Here is a 22,236-nt window from a genome sequence, read left to right on the forward strand (position 1 = left end):
GGAAGTGCTTATATTTTGAAGGACCTAAGTGTTCTTTGTATGTGAATATCAACAAGTTAACATGAAGGTGCAACAAGCAACTAGGAAGGCAAAAGCTATGCTAGTCTGCATTACAAAGAGTGAGGGCAAAATACCACAGATGCTGGAAATCTGAAACAAACACAAGGAATCCTGTAAACAGGTCTATCAGCATCTGTGGACAGAAAGTGAGTTAACATTGGATTTAGCATGATTCTTTTTCAGAATTGGAGAAGAAAATTGTGGCATAAAAAAGTATTACACCAATTACATAGGGCTTTGGTAAACATTAGCAAGGGACAATGTACAGTTTTGTCTCCTTACATGAAGCAGATATAGCCATCTCAGAGGGCATGAAATAAACAGTCACTGGTCTGATTCCAGTTATGTGAGGGTTGTCCTATCAGGAGACTGATTTGACTAAATTATTTAGCCTAGAGTTTAGGAAAATTAAATCTGATCTCACTGAAATATGTACAGTGCTTAAAGGGCTTAATAAGAAGAAGCTGAAAGGATATGTAATACAAGTCTTAATGCTCACATTCTCAGATGAAAGAGTATGCAATTTGGGACTGAGATGTTGAGAACTTTCTTCAGTGAACCTAAATGTTGCGAATCTTTGGAATTCTCGACCTCAGATGCTATGTTGCTCAGTCATTAAGCATATTTGAGCCAAAAAAGTCAATAAGATCTATACTAAGAGAACCAAGAGATATGGGGTGAGAACAAGAAATTAGATTTGAGGGGGTAGAACAGATATGATCTGACAGATCAAACAAAGCACCAAAAGGTTCAGTATTACTTGTGTGTTAGAAAAATGAAGCATTAAGTAGTAATTGATTTAGCTTTGTTAGGATATTGAAAAGAATTACCAATTTGGATAGGTGAAGTTTTTTTTTCATTTCCACGATTGCAATCTATTCTGCTATGTGCTTTAAAATTCTGTCTTCTAGACTTTTGTTTTTTTTTAGTTTATTGTGTAATAAGTTTCTGTATTTTAAGAAAATCTGCAGTCTAATATGAACAGTCTCAGTGCCTAATCACCAGTGCAACTAATTAGACAAAACAAAAATCCATAAAGCTTGGTTTAATTCTGGGATCTGACAGCACAGTGGCTCAACCAGGTTTGATTCCAGCCTTGGGCGACTGTCTGGAATTTGCACGTTCTCCCTCTGTGTGCATGGGTTTACCGCCAGGTACTCCATTTTCCTCCCACAGTCCAAAGATGTGGCAGGATGAGCAATGAGAAATGTAGGATTACAGGGATGGCATAGGTTTGGGTGGGATGTTCTTTGGAGTGATGGGCAGAATAGGCTTCTTCCACACTGTAGGGATTCTATAATTCTAACAGCATTCGGGAAATGGAGCTAAGAAGACAGTTGAGGATACAGATCAGCAATTCTCCTATTGAACAAGACAGGTAGAATCTTCTGGTCCCAGAAATGGTGAGCCTGGATGCAGAAAAGCAACTTTAATCAGGGCAGTGGTGGTGTTTTGGAATCCCACCATTTTCCCCCCTCCACCAGAAATAAAGTGAAACAGAAGGTTCATGTACAACCTGCCTCCACTGCCAACAATACAGAGTTAATTACACAGTCAATTAAAAATGAATTAAAGACCTATTCCGGTCTAGGCTGAAATTCTCCTAGCTTCAGGTGGTATATATAATACGGGACTCGTAAACCAGTGGGGATTGCGCTTCGGCGGGTCGGTGTGGACTTGTTGGGCCGAAGGGCCTGTTTCCACACTGTAAGTAATCTAATGGTGGGCGGCACGGTGGCACAGTGGTTAGCACTGCTGCCTCGCAGCGCCAGAGACCCGGGTTCAATTCCCGACTCAGGCGACTGACTGTGTGGAGTTTGCACGTTCTCCCCGTGTCTGCGTGGGTTTCCTCCGGGGGCTCCGGTTTCCTCCCACAGTCCAAAGATGTGCAAGGGCTTCAGAAACAAGGGAAATGTGATGACCAAGCCATCAGTTGTGCACAACTTACTGCCAATTGAGGGCTCTACCTCTCTCCCAGCTCACACATTGTCCAGAAGTGCTCTGACAAATAACTGAACATTTTTTCCCCATCACCAAATCACATGTAGTTTTTTCTTTCATCTATTAATTGCCACCAGTAAATCACCCATGCTTTCCAGTTGATTAATTTATTATTAGATTAGATTAGATTACTTACAGTGTGGAAACAGGCCATTCGGCCCAACAAGTCCACACCGACCCGCCGAAGCGTAACCCACCCATACCCCTACAATTACCCCTTTACCTAACACTACGGGCAATTTAGCATGGCCAATTCACCTGACTTGCACACCGGACAGATCTGCCGGTGGCTTCTAAGCTGCCCAATTGGAAGGGGGGTATGGTAGGTCTTCCTCTGAAGAATTACTATGGATAGTTCTATTGCCCCTTAAGTAAATGAGCAAGACACCGAACATCAATCGATGATTTCAACCAACATGCTCGGGGATCTATTGGCTTTCTCAATTTGTTCTAACAATGGCAATTTTTCAAAAGTGCTTATTTGGCTGCCACAACCTCTCATAAAATATTAAAACACTTTATATTCAAATTTTATTTGACCTCTATAATGGGTGTTTGATAATTATAGACTGTGAAAAATGTTCTGTTCAATCTGAGCTGTTCATTCAGCTGAGAGGAAATCACACAATTGTAATCAGATATTTATAAATTAGTTAGATAAAAGAAAAAGCCACATTTGTAAATTTGGTGAGGACACAAAGTTAGGTAACATAGTAAATCGTGTCAACGGCAGTAATATGTAAAAAATGGACACTGCTAAATTAAGCAGGTGGGCAAAACTCTGGCAGATGGAGTTCAACTATGGGAAAATGGGTAAGTGTGAGCTTGGCTACTTTGACCCCATCAAGGAGCGATCCAAATATTTTCAAAATTGCAACACTTGGGAACTGTGGATGAGCAGAAACACTTGGAAACCCAGTTTTGTAATCACTGAAAGCAAGTGGACCATGTGCCCTTAGTCAGATAAGTTGGGTGTGGGGATATCAGTGCCAGGCAGGCCAACAGTGATGTGGAAGGTCACAAGTGAGTGCTCAGTGCACCTGAGACAGATTACCTGAAGGTGCTGGGAAGGTGGGTCAGAGGGGCCAGGGTGTGTGCAACAACTTGGGACAAGCATATCGTCAAGGTGAGGCAGAAACTGATCCTTCGGCTCCCTCCCATCAGGTGCTCTCTCTGTTGTTGTAGTACATGGTGCAGGTCTGGCACATTCCCAGAACCTGTACCATTGCAGTCACCTGAGCCATCGTCCACTTCATCTGGAGGTCTAAGCCGGACCGTGTCCACAGGAACACAATGTACAAAACTCTGCTTAAAAGGGGGAAGAATGTACCCAACACTACCTCATCCTGATGGCCACCTTTGTGCATTGTTGCATCAAGCTGTGCGAAGACTCTTAGTATGCAAACACCAAGTGTTACTGTGTATTGTGGTTGTACCTGTCCCTGGCATTGTGAAGGATAGGACTGGCCTCATTGCTGCGGAGTGCTCCAAGTAGTTGGGCCATTCCATATCATCCATCCTTTGTGGAGAGATTTGTGAAGAAAAACACCTTTGAGCACAAGTCCATCAGGAAGTGGTCAGCACACAGCACCCTTGAGACCCTGTGGGTAAAGGAGAGGATGGATTCTGTTGTGTGGTTCCCTAGTAGACTGTCAAAATCATTTGGCATAATGCCTCATCACCAGAACATTCCAACAAGCACAAAGACACCATTTGGTTGGTGGGAAGAAGAGCTCTGCCTGTGAGATCCTTCATGGACACCCGAGTCTGTGTGCTACTGCACGCTGCCCTTGAAGCAGCTGCAGAGGGTGGATAGAGACTGTCACACATCTCCTGCCGGAGTGTGCTTTCATAAACAAAATCTGGAGAAAGATGCAGTGGTCTTTGTCGAGGTTCATCCCAAACAGCTCTGTGACACAGGACTCTGTGCTGTACAGTCTGTTCCCCAGGACATACACCGAGATGAACATCAACTGCACCTGGAGGACCAGACTCGGTGAAAGTCACACTTTGGTCTGCCCAAAACTTGTTGGCATTCTGAAGCAAGGAGTTGACCATGACAAGTGCTGCAGACTGGTACATTCCAAGATCCAGGACTACATGCTGATGTACACACTAAAGCTGCTGCCAAGGCACAGTGGGGAAAGACCACTATCTAAGGTCTTTCAAAATTAAATGAGAGTCCTTGGGTTATTGGGCCCTCCCAGTGCCTCAAATACATGTAAATATGGTAGAAGAAAGAAATGCCTTGGGTATGTTTGTTCTCCCTATGTAAAGACTGTACAGAATCGAAGTCCTCTCATGACTATGTATGTGTGTAAAGATTTTTTATGACTAAAGTACATTTTTGAAATAAAAAAAGGGAGTGCTTAAATCCAAAGCACTCCCCAACATGAAGGCTGCCAGAAGGCCGCATGGATTTACCCAGAGGTTTCCCCATGGATGACCCCAGGCTTACCCTGTCCAAGCAATAATAAGATACTAACAGGGTTGGGAAGAGACATTTACTTGGCTACTAAAATGAACTGATTGGACTCCATGGTAGTTCTATCTGTCACATTCCTCTTCATTGGAAAAATGCCATAATAGGAGGAAGAGGGGGGTGCCAGCTTCCAGGAACATTTTGCCAGTCTCATTGCCAGCTAGTCCAAACCCAAAATGGTATAGTTCAGTGTTTTGACAATAGATTTCAGACACTTAAAAAGAGAGCTCGGTCCATCAAGGGTGATGACTGAAAGGTCTTCTTCACACAGTGGTTCATGGAAATCTGGAGCTCTTTCTCCACCAACAAATTGTTGAAAATATAGGCTTACTGAAAATGTCAACGCTGAGATAGACTGATTATTGTGATTGAACTATCGAACTATTTTGGTAGGGGGTTTGAAGATACAGAGCAGCAAAGATCCAATTTAATAATGGAATATGCTTAAGTGCCTACCCTGTTCTGATGTTCACTTGAGAAATATTCATGTAGCTTTTCATGGTAGCTAAAGCATGTGACTCAACTACATGTGCATTTAAGAATTTAGCAGTACTTGAAATATTTTGAAGTCAGGAGAACACCAAGTTGATTGCTTTAGGCAATAAAACAAAGCTTGAATTTTAGCACATAACATTGAGAGGATGGAAACATTTCAGTTTAGCTTACTATCATCTGGATTTTACAGGGTATCACAGCTGCTGCATTCCACCCTGGCTAAAACACTGAGGGAGGGGAGAAGCCACCCACGGTCCCAACAGCTGCTCCAACATCTTTTAAGGGTAGGAGTGGCACTAACTCCTTTAAGGTAAAACATCTGTCCATCTCTCAGTTGACGAGCAATTCTTCTGTCCTGCACACTTGGTAGTATGGCACACCACTACAGGCATTCCCACTGAGGAACCCAGATATATTCAGATTTTAGTGAGGAGCTGGGGGGGAGCCAGGTTCAGGAGATCAAGGGGAAGATTAAAAGTGCGATTGATCTTGGGAAAGGGGCCCTCAGGTTTCCAGGGGCCCAATAAAAGAGGCTCACCACCCCACCTCACCCCCACCTCTGCCTGCACACTTAATATAACTCTCCTCAACAAGAGCAAATTGCTAGCAGGACATGCCAAGGTGCTTGTGATTAAATTGGCCACTTCTGGAGGTGGGCTTCCCGATGCCTGTCCCATTCCCACATTCAATTTCAGAAAGACCAACAATTGTTGAGTAACTGGCAGGATAACCACCCACAGGATTTCCATGCCTTCCCTGCCCACTAGTAGTGGTAGGCATTATCCAGACCTATGGCTCAGATCACAAAGTCAACCCAAAGAAAAAATGGTCCTTCATTTATCAAGTGCTCCTGATTTCAGGTTTATCTGGTTGTGTTGGGATTGTTTGAATGTCAGAAAGAACAAATTGACACTAAGTTAATTTGAAATGTTTCAGTGTCATACATCAGGGAACTTTCAATGAAATTTATGGGTCTACTAACCTCAAGTGAAGAAAATGCCAAAAACACCATTTACTTGAATTCACTGAACCTTTAAAGAGAAAATGATGTGCAATATTAAGAAATGGATATAGGAGAATGAGGGCAGGGATCAGTCACTGCAGAACCAAGGTTGTAACAAATCTGTCCAGAATATCTTCATTTCACAATGTACAAATGAGAATCTGATTAAGCAATGCAGGAAATGTTGGTTAATGCAATTTCAAACACACATGTAGAGCTCTTAGTCAACCTTATTCATAAGCCACAGTGCTACTGCAGATACAAACTGTCAGTAGATTTCTGATGTAGAGATGCCGGTGCTAGACTGGGGTGGACAAAGTTAAAAAGCACACAACACCAGGTTATAGTCCAACAGGTTTCTGATGTGTGATGTTCACACAAGCGAACAAGTTGAGGTGCTATCATCTTACATTAGCTAAAGAAAGAACCTACAATTTGTTGAGAAATTTGATGTTCTAATTATAATTTAACCATAAACCAAATACCATCTTTTAATATTTGTTGTGCAAGTAGGCTGGTAATCAAATCCACCATCTTTATTTCAAAAATCTGATATCCAAAGTAGTAGCTTGCAGCTTTTACCTGAAAGCACATATTTTGATTTAATCCTACAGAATCCAAAAATTAGTTTTAACAATTTCAGAGTCAGAGAGAATAATGAAAAAAAATTGCCTGTTGTTATGTTGAGAACCTTTCAGTTTCATTCTGAAAAATTCATGAACACACAGGCATTTAAAATCATGCTTACAAATGTAGCACTACAGATATGATCATTTATTGTATCCAACTTTCATCATTGTTATTTCGACACAGTTGTAAAGGTATATGTTATAAGCACAGTGCAAGTTGTCTAAGAGAGGTGACAAGGCAGGAAATATGGTTTAAGCCTCTTCCTATCAGTTTAGAGATGCAGCATGTAGGCAGGACCTAAGCATGTGTAAGATGGATATATGTCCTAAATTTTTTATCAATATCCAACATGAATCTTGTACGTTTTCTCAATGCAGAATCACACTTTTTTGTGAAATGAATCATTTTCTCATAAATTTCTTAATTTTATTCTTTGTGAAAATATAATTTGAGCATTCATTTCCTTGCAGTGTCATAAGGACGTGTGATATCTGATAGCATGAGTCAACAATTTTTTCAACCACAGGGTACGTTATAGTCAAGTCCAATCTGTTCTCACCAGCAGTCCATAACGAAGATGCTGTTTGGTAATCAGGAGAAGGAACCTACAGAACTAGAAAATAAATGTGCAAGATAGCAGGTCTGAAGTAAACTGTCAAACTGAGCTGTCCAATAATTCCTTATGCCACTGCTAAGTTATAACACCACTAAGTTATATACAGTTATAAACATAAAGAAGGTTATGTTACTGGATAAATAATTCAGAGGCATAGTCTAATGATTGTGAGAACACAATTATTAATCTCATCAAAGGAATTTGAGAATTTGAAAACTCAGACTTAGAATCATAGAGTCATACAGCACGGAAACACAACCTTCCGTTTAACCAGTCCATACCAACTGTAATCCCAAACAAAACTAGACCCACCTGCCTGCACTTAGCCCATATCCCTCCAAACATTTCTTATTCATGTACTTATCTAAAGGTCTTTTAAATATTATAACCGTACCCACATCCACCACTTCTCTGGAAGTTCATTCCACATGCATACCACTCCCTGTGTAAAAAAAATTTGCCTCTCGTGTCTTTTTTAAAACTTTCTCCTTGCACCTTATAAATATGCCATCTTGAAATACCACACCCTAGGAAGATGTCACCTGTCCTTCACCTTATTTTTACCCCTCATGATTTTATAAACCTCTATAAAGGTTACCTCTTAACCTCCTACACTCCAGTGAAAAAAGTTCCAACCTATTCAGCTTCTCCTATTTTGGAGTTTTTAACTTCAAAATAGGGCCAAATGGGTGTCGGTTACTTCTGCAAAGATTTTGTTTTGAATGAAAACAAAGACAAGTAGTTCTACTAGAATAGTGGTCCAGACCTTTAAAGATTTAAGGCCATTTGCTTTGTTTTCAGTTCAAAGGAATATACAATTGAACTTTATTTTAAACTTAATTTGGAAAACACCCAAGTTGAATTCAGAAGCAAGTTAATGTTTTTTTCTTTCCGAGGAGGAATTTCAAACAATTCAAGAAACCAGATTCCTCAGCAGAGGTGTTTAGTTTGCTTAGCTTCCAAATCAGGAGAGTTTTGTTCAGGATTTGCAGATTATTAAACTTAGAAAGTTTGGGTTCTGAGATATCTGAGGTGTTCTTGTCAGTAAACTTAGGGGAGTACTCAGCAAATTCTCTCCACAATCCATGGCAAAGAAACTGCAAGGAGTTCATTAAATAGAAACTTAAAGAACTGAGGGAAGAGTGTAATTACTCTGGACTTGATTCTCAGTAAGAAATAATTTTAGGAAACAGTTTGAGACTCTGCTTTGCTATATGCTTTAAGATTCTAACTGTCTTATAAATTTTAGACTTTTTTAGTCTATTATTTAGTAAATTTCTGTAAATAAAGAAAATTTGCAGCCTCATATGAATAGTCTCAATGCCTAATGACCATGGTTGTGAACTAGACAAAAAAAATATAGTCCACCAAGCCTGGTTTAATTAGTACCATTAGTTGGGACCATAACATTAGCTTTTGGATGAAAAATAATCATCAGTGTTGAGAATGATAATAATTTTTTTTTAAAAATTCCCTTCAAACACCATTAGAAAAATTTCATTTTGGAAAAGGAATAACAATAACTATTTCACACCTTCAATCTTCCATTCAATGAGGTCAGAGCTAATCTGCAACCAAATTGAATGATCGAATAATTTTTGCCACATACCTTTGGTTTATACAAATTAATCAATCACAAATTTAAAATTTGTAGTTGATCTGGAAGCTATTGGCAAATATGCAAGATTGTTCCAAACTCTGATCATCCTCCGCATAAGAAATGTATCCTAGCCTCACTCAGAAAAGTTGCATTCTAATTTTTCAACCAAAGCCCCTAGTTGTAGGCTGCACAGCCAGTGAAAATGGTTTATCTCTATCTCAGCATCTATTGCCCTTAGCACCTTGAAGATTTTGATCATTTCATCCTATAAATATTCAAATTCCAAGGAACACAATCTAGTTTGGGTAATCTTTCCTTATAATTTAATTATTACAGGTGAAAGGTAAAGTCACTGAAAGTATTACCAAACCATGGGACTGTTCACTTACTGACTTCAGGAAGTGGAATGGAGGACATGCCCCATCTGTATCAATGGAGATGATTGAGAGTTTCAAGTTACTAGGAGTAAATATCATCAACAATTTGTCCTGGTCCATCCACATTGACACTAAAGTTAAGAAAGCACACCAATGCCTCTACTTCCTCAGAAGGTAAAGAAAATGCGCTATGGCAACAATGATTCATACCAATTTTTATAGATGCACCATGGAAAGCATCCCATTCCTTTGCATCACAGTTTGATATGGCAACCGCTCTGCCCAAGACCACAAGAAATTACAGAGAGTTGTGAACTCGGCCCAGTTCATCATGAAAACCACCTACATTCCATTGACTCTGTCTCAGAAAAGCAGCTGACATTATCAAAGTCTCCTCCCACCCTAGTTATACTCACTTCCACCCTCTTTCATAGGGCAGAAGACACAAAAGTTTGAAAACGCATACCAACAGATTTGAGAGCAGCTTCTTCCCCATTGTTATCAGACTTATGAATGGACCTCTCATATATAACAGTTTATCTTTTTCTGCACCTTCTCTGTAGTTGTAACAATATATTCTGCATTCTATTCTATTACCATGATGCACTTATGCAAGGTACAGTTTGTCTGATTAGCATGCTATACAATACATTCCATTGTATCTCGGTATATGTGACAATAATAAATCAAATCAAATCATTGGAGATAAATGACTGGTGGTGGACTAATCTGAGGGTTAGCACACTTCAGGTAAGGGGAGAGGTGTTCATGGCAACCCATGCAGTTGGCATCTTTGTGCAAACCAACAGTCCAGCCAAATGAAATAACTAGCCTCCCACAAGTACAGATGTAACTCTAGTAAACCTATTACGATCAGTTCAACCTTGCTATGGCACAACCCAGTGTGCTGTTCATAGTATTCCAAATGTGGCCTAATCAACTATTTCTATAGCTGTAGCATAACTTCTATCCTCTTATATTCAAGTTCTCTAGATATAAAGACCAGAATTCCTTTACCGATATCACCTCCATGCTCACTCATCTTGTATCCAGTATGTACAGAATGAATAAGCCATATAATAACAACAGCAAGTCTTGAAATGCTAGTGTCAAACTCCCATTTAGAAATCTGCTTTGAATAGAAAACTGTTGTTTCTATAACCTTATAAATTGTCAGGCATTGCCATTCATAATTTCAAGAAGTAAAGCTTGTTTCCACTTTACACCTTTAAATTATGCCCAAATGAGCATACAGATATTGAAAGAATAGATAAAAGCAAGAATAGCTTATAACTTCAACCTATACAAACAGAGCACTGCTGAGATAATCCAATACTATGACTTGGAATTCAACCATGCATTCATGATGAGGTTTTGTGGAGAAACAAATATCTCGCCATTTGTTCTGATTGATACAATTGCCAACAGGGGTCAGCCAGCAGTTTCAGCAGTGCTGAAAAAAGCAACACCTTAGACTATTCACACATATCACAACTAACAACATTGTTCCATTCATCTTGAAGGGGATAGATAGTAAACTTAAGGATACCAAAAAATCACAGATATATAGCACATATCAAGGTAATAAGCAGTTGTGATTCATTTCGACTTAATTCAGGACATAGTTTTCTTGTGGTGCAGATTAAAGCAAATAGAGCAGCAAAAAACATATATCAAGAAAACGTAAGACAGTTTTTTTTAACCGTGTGATTTCCCACATGTGCAGGATTATTCCCCAAGATAGATGGTTCTTTCACTTAGCTGAAGGCTTCTTAAATGAAAAACTTGGGACAACCTTTTAATATTCAGATGTTTCCACAGAGATATGCTCTGTATCTCTTCCCATATTCAGTACTAGTCTCCATTATCACATGACCGTTTCCACCTCTAAGCTCCTTATGGTGATGCCATTCACAATTGTACACTGGAATGTCTACAATGCTGGTCTTCATAACCCTGATTTATTGGAGCATAATGTTAAAATGACAAGAATATGCTTTATATGGAATTTGGTAACATTTGTTTTATTTGTACTTTCCCTGAATTGCTAATGGCTAGTACAAGGGAGTCATTAGTAAGGAATGAAGAGAATGTTGACCTCCTTGCAATTTACCTATATAATGTTAAATGCTAGGTATTAAAAAGGCAATAAGATCATCACCATCAGGAAGATATCTAATTGCATTAAATTAAGTTTTGCTTTCCATTTTTATGCATAAGAACTGATTTTCAAGCCCAGGTCTTGCAATGGAACAACAAAAAAGAAATAAAAACAAGCTCCAGGCACTAAGTTAATTGTGATGTTAATTGGATGAGCTCAGTTCTCTGTAGCAAAACACATAAATCATTGGCTTCCTTATTTGAATGCTCTACAAAACTTTTGTACATCCGGTCTCATTTCAGACAGCATTTCAGAAGACAACCAGGTCAAAACTGAACTGGGTATGGAGCCAGTAAGATCTTTCAGCTGCAAAATTCTTCCCAGCATCTCAGATTCATGGAATCCCTAATTTTTCTTTCAGATTTTCTCCTCTTCCTGTAATATCCACATTTTCCCATAAACTTCTTTGTTTTCATTTTCTTAATTCATTCAGAAGTAGTGGGCTAGTTAACACGAACATTTATTGAATGTAAATGTGTGGCCTCTAGGCCTTTCCCGAGGGCAGTTAAGAGTCAACAACATTATTGTGGCTCTGAACTCACATATCAGATAACAAATTTCCTTTCATACAGGGTGTTAGTGAACCAGATATGTTGATCATTAAAAATAACCAAACTCAAATACCCCTACTGTCATAATGGGATTCAAATCCACGTTTTTGAGGATCACTGGTGCATATCTCTGGATCACAAGTCAAGTAACATTATCAAAACATTAACATATCCCTATTTTATTTAATCTATACTATGGCAGGACATAGATTTACAAAGCACATTCCTTTTTATTAATTTCTTCCTTTCACACTATCTCCAGTGCTAACCACAGCACCAGAGTCCCAGGTTCGGTTCCAGCCTTGGGTGACTGTCTGTGTGGAGTTTGCACATTCTCCCCGTGTCTGTGTGGGTTTCCTCCGGGCGCTCCGGTTTCCGCCCACAGCCCAAAGATGTGCAGGTTAGGTGAATTGAACATGCTAACTTGCCCATAGTGTTCGGTACATTAGTCAGAGGGAAATGGGTCTGGGTGGGTTACTCTTCGGAGGGTCGGTGTGGATTTGTTGGGCCGTACTGTAGGTAATCTAATCAAAATCCAGTGCTGCTCTAAATAACGTTAAGAACAAGCACTAATTTTCTACAAGTGTTCCTTAAGTTATATATATTCAAGTCAAAGTAGCCACCCTAGCTAACATAACTGCTTGAGACATGTATATATCGCATTATCACAAACAGTAGGACTTAAACTGACTCCTGGATATAAGTGGCAAAAAGCAAATTGCAATCACTCACTTTCTACTTGCAGAGGAAGATTCTTCGCAAAGAGAAAGCAAATGTGAACATGGGATGTCTTCTATGCGCATACACTTAGATTAAGTAGGAAGTACAACACTTTCATGCACTCCTTTTCTGGTATCAACTTTATTTTTATTATCTGTCAATGAATCAAATCTATCCATTTGTTGTGTTTTGCCCTACAATAAGTTTTATCGTAATAGTTGCATGAGGTTCTTCAGCCACTTATCCTGGAAGAATAAATGATGCAGTTTCCCATTGTTTCCTTCACAATGTTCATCTTCAGCAGTACCTTCTTCTCTTTGGGCTACAGTCAATAATAAAGTACCCTAACTGTGCTAATTTATGGGGATAGAAGTGGAACATCTGCAGCTCTTTGGATGTAAATAACCTCACTGAACACCAGCCAATTCAGAATTTATCACTGGCGTCCAGGTCTCCACACATCAGGGCTGCCTGGAGTAAGAATTAAATTCAACCCTTCTGACTAGAGGCAGGAATTCAACCACTGAGGCAGTGGTCACTCTATCTGCACACAACGCAAGATTTAGAAAGCAAACTTTTGACTTTACCTTTTTAAACAACAAAGCACACAATGAAGCCTTTTATCAAGACACACTTTCTGGAAGCAATTAGAGAAGGACTCCAAATGAATACCAATATTACTTCCTCTTCTTGATCTCTAATTATATCAAAGGTACTAAACCAGGTCACAGGAATCCTAGACACTTCACAAAGATGCCATCATTCAATCTACTTCTCTCAAGTGCCAACTATAAAACAGACAATATTGTTGTGGATAGAAATTCACAGGTAGGAGTTTACCAACTAATTGTGCGCAGAATTACATAATATTTTTCAATACTGCAATACATGGAGAGTGTGGCAAATCCAGCATTATATGGAGCTTCCATTGTAGAATAAAGGTTCCAAGGCCAGTCAGTTCTTCTCTGTGCACTTCTGAGAATGCTCCACATAATAGTCAACAGTTTCAGGATCGATAAGAAAATCTAATTCCCCTACAGTATTTTGGAGAATATCTCCAGAGAATCATGAGTCAAAGCTATACTGAGCTTACTGATTTCATTTGTTCTGCTCTCCCTCCATAAGAATATAAGAAATATGGGTAGGGGAAGACCATATTGTCACTTGAACCTGCTGAAACATTCAACACAATCATGGCTAATCTTCTGCTTCAACTCCACTTCCTCAACTCCTGCCCATTTACCAACAATTTTGCAGTGAATACCATTCCAAGCACTTTAAGTGTCTTGTATGCTTCACTAAAATTTCTATTTTGTATTCTTCATGAGAGAATGGATGCAGGCATTGGTTAATAGACGGGAAACAGAAAGTAAGTATAAATAGGGCATTTTCAAGTTGTGGAATGCTCCTTGGCAAACTGCATGCTAATAAATTACCCCAAACGCCATGAATATTTATCTTGCAAGTTAATCTTTTTTTGTGTACTTTATAAAATCACTTTGGAAATCCATGTGTAGTACATGTAATTGGTCCTCTTTACCTAGCTTTCTAGCTGAATTCACAAAAAACATTAATTTGCCCATATGCTTTCCCTTTCGTGAAAAACTATGCTGACTGTGTTTAATCATATTATGACTCTCTAAGTGATTCGTAATATTTTCTTGATAATAGATTGGAGAACTTCCTCATGATTAATGTCAGGTTAACTGGCTTGTAGTTCCAAGTTTCAGTTTCCTTCTTGCAGTTATCTCTTTTAAACCCCTCAGCTATAGGCCAGCAGTTCTTGGAGGTTCAAAAACAAAGGTTGCTGGAAAAACTCAGCACGGGTGGCACCATCTGTGAAGTGAAATCAAAGTTAATGTTTCGGGTCCAGTGAGCCTTCCTCAGAACTGATGGTAGCTAGGAAAATGTCAGTTTATATGCAGAAAGATAGGGTGGGAGAGGGGGTAAGTGGTAAATGAGAATTGGAGGCGGGTCCAACATTTTCCTAGCTACCATCAGTTGAGGAAGGGTCACTGGACCTGAAATGTTAACTCTGATTTCTCTGCCCAGATGCTGCCAGACCTGCTGAGCTTTTCCAGCAAAGTCTGTTTTTGTTTCTGATTTACAGCATCCGCGGTTCTCTCAGTTTTTATTTAATTTTTGAAGGTTTATCAGCCTTTAATCCCTTAAGTTTCTCCAATAACTTTTCTTTGTTAATATTAATAAATGCCAGTTTCTTATTCCTTGGTTACCCTCTTCCTTTGGCATGTAATTTGTACCTTCTCCTGTGGAAGTATATACAAAAATGTTGGTTCATTTTTCTGATGTAGGATATTGTTCTAGAGGATTGTCTGAGTTTCCTCAAAAGCCTTCCTAAGAGTTGTTGGTGAGTCAAATGCTGTTGTGGCCATTTGGAAGTGAAGGCATTGTGACAATTATCTGGGAGGTAAGTAATGGCTTTCTTAATCAACTGATTTGCATTATCACATACCAATTCATTTCAATAACAGCCACCTGAAAGCGAACATATGGCTACAATCAATTACACAGTAGAACTTGAGAAACACTGTTATTTGCTAGTATTATGTAACCTGCATATGCTGCACCTAGTTATTGATGAAGGAGGATAGAAAATAGCTTGTATGCATATCACTTCTGTATATTGATGAATATGTCTAATGGTGCCACAGTATCTGAGATTAGTCCAGAAATATAACCATCAAGAGGTGCCCTGACCTTTACAACCACAGACCACACTGTGCCTAAAGATGAATTTAGCGTCAGGTACTGGCAAAATAAAGTTATTGGGACAGGAATAAATACATCAAATAAATACCTCATCTATGTGGGCTGATGTTTTCTTCAGCAATCAAATCTAATGCCGGAAATCGATGTAATTCCATCAAGAAATGAGACAAATCCAGCTAACAAGTCATCCTATTCAATTTTGAAAACTGTGTGGCTACTAAAGTTTCCATGCATTCATTTGGAACTGCATTGAACTCTGCAAGATGAAATCTAGTACTTTTCAATGTTGTACAGTAAGTAAATATTTTGTACTAAAAATGCATTTTGCGCATTGTTTTTGAAAAATTAGTAGCAGCAATGTTTCTCCTTCAATGATTTCCTCCTCAACCCCTTTATGGCTCTTGGGTTTAACATCAGTGCAGCTCTCTACTCAGACATCAAGCGGAATAACAATAGATTGTAGTCACAGACAACAATAAGAGGATACATCACTCACTTCAGATGTGGCCTTAGAGGCTGCTGGGAGAACAAAAATCATGCAGCAATTACAGCAATACCAATGAGCAAATCACAAATCTCCATTTTGAAGTGTCCTCCAGCAATTGTCTGTACACAGGAAATGTGATCACCACTGATTTTAAATGGGAGGGGTGTGAGTCCTGACTATTTTAATATTTTGATTTCCTATGCTTCTATTATTTGATGATCCAAAGGCAGACAGTATTATAAGTGCTTGAAGGATAATCACTATGATTTTAGTGGACTGACTCAACCAATATGATAAAATTTATATTTTGCCTGCAGTTATTCAAAGGAAGTTTATATGTTTACAATATATGTTTAGAAAGCTCTTTCCAATAAATTCCTATTGCATCTAAAGTGATATTAGTTCATAAGATATAGGAGCAAAATGAAGCCATTCGGCCCGTCGAGTTTGCTCAGCCATTCAATCATGGCTGATTAGCTCCTCACCCCCATTTTCCTGCCTTCTCCCCATAACCTTTCAACCCACTACCAATTAAAAATCTGTCTAACTCCTCCTTAAATTTACTCACTGTGCCAGAATCCACTGCACTTGGGGTACTGAATTACACAGATTCACAACTCTGGAAGAAGTAATTTCTCCTCAACTCTGTTTTAAATTTGCTACCCCTTAATCTAAGACATTGACCTCTCATCCTAGAATGTCCCACAAGAGGAAGTATCCATTCGACGTCTATTTTATCCACACCTTTTATCATATTGAATACCTCAATTTGATCTCCCCTCATTCTTTTAAATTTCAGACAGTATTGGCCCAAACTGTTCAATCTCTCTTCATGCGGTAAACTCATCTCTGGGATCAAACTAGTGAACCTCCACTGAACTGCCTCCATTGCCACTACATCTTTCCTCAAACAAAGAGATCATAACTGTGCACAATACTCCAGGTGCAGTCTCACCAATGCTTTGTACAGTTGCAACAATACTTCTTTACCTTTATATTCTTTTTCTTTAGCTATAAAAGCCAACATTCCATTCACTTTCTTTATTATCTGCTGTACCTGCATGCTAGCTTTCTGTGACTCAAGAATGAGGACACCCAGATCCCTCTGCACCAAAGCATCCCAAAATCCCTCCCTTTTTAGATAATAGATTGCCTTCCCATTTTTTTCATCCAAAATGCATTACTTCACACTTATCCATGTAAAACTCCATTCACCATATTTTGGCCCACTCTCCTAGCCAATCTATAGCCATATGTAAGGTTCTTATTTCCTAATTGCAATTTACCATCCCACCTATTTTTGTGTCATCTTAAAATTTGGTTATATCAATGGCTCAGTGGTTAACACTGCAACCTCCCAGTACCAGGGACCCGGGTTCGATTCCAGCCGCTGGCGACAGTCTGTATGGAGCTTGCACATTGTCCTTGTGTCTGCATGGGTTTCCTCCAGGTACTCTGGTTTCCTCCCATAATCCAAAAGATGCTAAATTGCCCATAGTGTTCAGGGATGCATAGGTTAGGTGCACTAGTTAGGAGTAAATGTAGAGTAATAAGGAAAGGGAATGGGTCTGGATGGGTTAGTGTTCAGAGGGTCGGTGTGGACTTGTTGGGCCAAATGGCCTGTTTCCACACAGAGGGAATCTATGATTCTTTGAGCCTTGTACCTCTGTATCCAAGTCATTAATGTAGATTGTAAATAGCTGGGGTCCAAGGACTAAACCCTGTGGCACTCCACCAGTTACATCTTTTCACCCAGAAAATAAATCATCCCAACTCTCTGTCTTCTGTCCACCAGCCAGTCATCTATCCAAGCTAATAAATGACCCTCAATCCCTTATGATCCTTAATATGGTCCCATTAATTACTGAATATAGCACCTACCAGACCCGAAACATTAACTCTGATTTCTCCTCACAGATGCTGAGTTTTTCCAGTAATTTTTATTTTTGTTTCTAATTTAACCTACCCTTGGCACAGTATGTTCTCATCATTACAATTATTCAGCTCTTCCTTCAAGCTTTTCCCTGCCAATGTACTCCAAAGCTTAAAAAAAAGACTTTTGTATCGACATTATTAACTCGGTAAGGAGACTTCAAGTCAATCCACATTCAGTAACCTGTTCTGAAAACTCTGCTCACATTTTGACAACTGGTTCGGACAATCCACAACATTCTGAAACAATCAACACTGTTCTAATTCAACCAGCCCAGAATGTTTAAAAGAAAAAGTCAGTTCGTCTTAATCCTAATGTCTTTTTAAAAATCTTTCAGGGGACATGGGCAGCAGTAGCAAGGCCAGCATTTATTGCCCATGCTTAATTGCCGTTTGAAGGTAGTGGCAAACAGCCTTCTTTACAAACCCTTGAAAAAAGTTCTAGGGTCTCCACCAAAAAAAATCCCTTCTTCCTTGGGCCATTCCTATCTGTGTACCAAGTTTCAATGGAAATCCGTCCATTAGTTTTTTTTTAAAAAAAGATTGTTTATAATCAGACTAACAAACCAGCAGGAGCGAAGACATTACGTGGGAGGATGTAACAGAGTTGAACCGGTGAATATTTTTTAAAAATGAAATTGATTGCAACTCTCTTGTTCGCGAATGACTGAAGTTCTTCACCCATGAACTTCGCAGGGTCCCGAATCAGATCGACAAATGGCTTCCGAGAAACGATGCGAAACTTATTGGGAAAGGAAAAACAAAAGTCCTTTTCGTATCGTGTCATAATTCAGTTGCTGTCGCAAATTAATATTTTAGTCATAACCGAGGAAATTGCCGTGGAAATCACTTCAGTGGCAACAGAGGGAAATACTAAGCATGTTGAAAATCGTGGGAAATAACGCACGTATGCAGTCGTACGAGGAACAGAATACACAAAGTACCTTTAAACCGCCTTTAAAAGAAACTTCTGCGCTCTCTCCTGTTTAGTAGGGTCGCTTTCGTTTTTAAAGGCAACCCTTTCAGCAGAAATGTTACTATAAGATGTTGTGAATCATCTACACGTTATCCCATTCATGTATCTCCGCAAAGCAACAACTTGACCAAACAGTATTTTAAGAGCAAAACAAAAATCACTGACCACAAGCAGAGATGGCCTTTTGACAGCCAACGAGGCACTCTGTCGGATTTCTGCAGCTGTCCCAGGTTTAAACAGCCCCTTGGTGAAGCGGCGGCTAGATTCTCCCATTGTCGTTTCCAGTTCAGGATAGTCCCGCTCTGACAGCTTGGAACGATACGAAATGTGTGGCTCTCGCTCTCTCTCTCTCACACACACACACACACTCTGACTGACTGACTGATCTCTCGTCCTCACCAGCGCCCGTTAACCAGGAAATGGAACTCAACCACAAGTGACAACAAAGTCCTTTGCTATCTTTTCTATCAGCGTCAACCTTTTCATATTTGTCAAGTAAACACCACTTCACCCAACTGTTACTAAGAAAATAACTCTCCGATGCACATAGCGCATGCCTGCTACATTTGCCACTGACTCTCTGTGGAAATATTTGAAGATACCAATGGGAAAAGTTGCTTCCTCACAGTTAGCTCCTCCACACTCCCAGTCTAAATTGGTGAAGCCGGTCATAAATCCCGCTTGGTACAATTACAAACCTAGCAAGGGAGAAATGGGAGAGAACACATTTGGAAATAGTGGCATTCAATTTCCTGTAACTTTCCACTTTCATTTTCTGAATTATTAGCACCACCTGGCGACCGTGCCCTTTATAACTTTGACAAAATCACCTGTTAAAATGATTGAAAGATTGCAGATGTTGGAAATCTTTAAAACACACACATACACAGCCCGGGCTTGTTGGGCAGATTGTTTTTATTTTAAAGAAATGGAAAAAGTGCAACAATGTTAAACACGTGGCGTGTTCATCTGATCAGCTAGAATTTAGGAGTTTCATAGCTCCAAGAATGTGGAATGTCTGAGCGGTGAGCGAGGAGTTGTCTCTGACTACGGATAGCCCAGATCGTGTTTTACTCGCCAGAATATTGTGCGGGACCCGCTATGTTGGCCCCAAGCAAAGCATGGACTTACCCAGCCGATCCCAAGTTCCCAAGCACGGTTCAGAGCAAACTCCTTGGCTCACGGCTCAGAAACAGCTGCTTCAATAAGGCCTGGAGGAAGCATCTGGAAGAGTTCAGAATCTGGCGCTGACAGGTCTCTTTTCATGCTTTAAAATGTGCCTAAAGTAGTCCAAAACCTACTTATAAGTACGTGGATCTTGCGTACATTCCCTGGGCAATAGCTGAACAACACACCACTGAAAGTTGTCAGCAAATTCTGTTACCTTGAACCTACAGTAACAGACTTGCCCTAGATCTCAATGCACTCATTGAAACGGCAGCCACCCAACATTTGCTGACGAACACAATGGGCGTGAAAACACAGCAAACTAACTCCACACTTACAAAGCCTACACTGCCTGTGTGGCATGGAAGCCTAGGCGATTTCCACCAAACAAGAATGAAAGCAAAATAACTTCCACCCCTGGCCTCATCGCATTAAAAAGGAAAGAACACCAATGAAATGGCCCTTCCAGGGAAAACATACTGTTGCTAAAGTTTGCTATTACTAATCAAGCAAACAAGGCTTTCTTGGATTGGGCAAGTGCACAGATGGAAGATAGCCAAGGATATGCCATACTGACGGGTGGGTTGGGTGTCCATATCTAGACTCCATAGACAATCAGAGCTCTGATTCAAAGATGTCAAAAGAAACACGAAAGCTCTCATGTGGTAAACTCTGGCTCAGGAATGATGCAAGTAGCACTTTGTGATTCCACAAGCTCCAAGACAGATACCTTCCCTGCAAATAAGGCATCAACAGAGATCATCACACACCAACAAAGGGCAGCTTCACTTGTGACAGCCTTTGTATTTCCAGGATCAGTTTGTTTAGCTGTGAAAAGGAATGCAGCATGCGATCTTATCCAATCTCACCAACAATCTGTCCCTGCATTCCCATTGTCCCACAAATGAATGAATACCTGGCAACCTGGAATAAAGTGTTACAATATAAATTAATGAATAAAATCAGTGAAATAATTGTACCTTTCTACAGCAGTTTTAATATTGGGATGAGAAAGTACACTCTGGACATCATACTTACAGTCTTGCATGCACACATTAAATTCTTCTCGATTAAGAAAGTTAACTTCCAGATACTAGAAGAAAACTGGTCCTCACCAGCTTTAAGAAGTATTTCACTCTAAATGCTCAAGTATAGCTTAGAGTGCTCTCTGCATAATTCAGACAATTGAACTGAGTTGCTCTTGCAGAAGTGTTTTATTAGTATAAACAATCAACATATATGACTTTTAAACATTTAATCTAACAATTTCAATTAATGATTAATGAATTTTATTTAAAAGACCATTAGTGCAAAGCAAAATGTCAAATTTAAAACTTGTGAAGAAAATCATTTTAAACAAATGAAGCGCATGCATTTATGTGATCACACTAAAGCTGCAACTGACTTTTTACTGAAATTAATTTCTTTAATTTCATTCATGTACCTTGTTACAAGTGATATTACCCCTGATTATTATCCAAAGTGCAATAGACACCCAACAGCCTTTTAAGTTCTCAGGTACCAGGGTAAATGACATTCCAAAACATACTGTGAAAGGTGCTATATAAAAGCATTAAAATGCTTTGAGGCACAGTATAGCCAATCACATGCTCGTACAATAATCAACACTTAATGCATGAAACATGGCAAACAAATTTCCTCACAGCAAAATATATAGCTTGCAAACAGCAATGTAATACTGACCAAATGTCTGTATTTCTGTAATGTTGAACATAATTCTTTTGTTTAAATAGTGCAATGGGATATTTTACATTGAGCTGACAGTGCAGGCAGGATGTCAGTTTAACACAATTTCTGAAAGACAGCACCTCTCATATTTAACACTGTCAAAGTTTTGCACTCAATATTCTGGGGTGGGACCAAAAATCATAACCTTCTGATTTGAGTGAGAGACAAATCAGCCACTGTTGATTCCTGAGACTCACTAAACTATATTCCATCAACCATTCACTCAGACTTTCAACTTAAGTCAAATGTATGCCATCACATTTCAGAATAAAATGTAGTGGACAATTTAATTGAATATTTTATATCTACCTATTAAGCTGAGAAATTAGACTACAGCAGTTAATTTGGCATATGTGAAAGCTCAAATGATGTGCACTTTTATATACATTGGATGTTTTGTTCATCCCTAGTATCATATTAAAATTAGTACCACATTATTCCACTACCTAGCATAGACGTTGATGCTTATCAATTGGTCATGATGACTGTGGATTCAGCT

The 22,236-nt window shown here is 39.4% G+C and overlaps 1 protein-coding gene across 1 annotated transcript in view; it reads right to left on the minus strand.

Moving 5' to 3' along the window:
* Positions 1-19,604, minus strand: part of dock10 (dedicator of cytokinesis 10) — a 333,676-nt gene extending 314,072 nt beyond the window's left edge. Inside the window, exon 1 of the mRNA XM_043702107.1 lies at positions 18,987-19,604. Within this exon, the coding sequence (XP_043558042.1) occupies positions 18,987-19,094 (108 nt within the window). The 5' untranslated portion in view covers positions 19,095-19,604. The remainder of the gene's footprint in view (positions 1-18,986) is intronic.
* Between the last annotated feature and the right edge of the window lie 2,632 nt (positions 19,605-22,236).

This window comes from Chiloscyllium plagiosum, chromosome 13 (genome assembly GCF_004010195.1).
Source record: "Chiloscyllium plagiosum isolate BGI_BamShark_2017 chromosome 13, ASM401019v2, whole genome shotgun sequence".
Lineage (NCBI taxonomy): Eukaryota > Metazoa > Chordata > Chondrichthyes > Orectolobiformes > Hemiscylliidae > Chiloscyllium > Chiloscyllium plagiosum.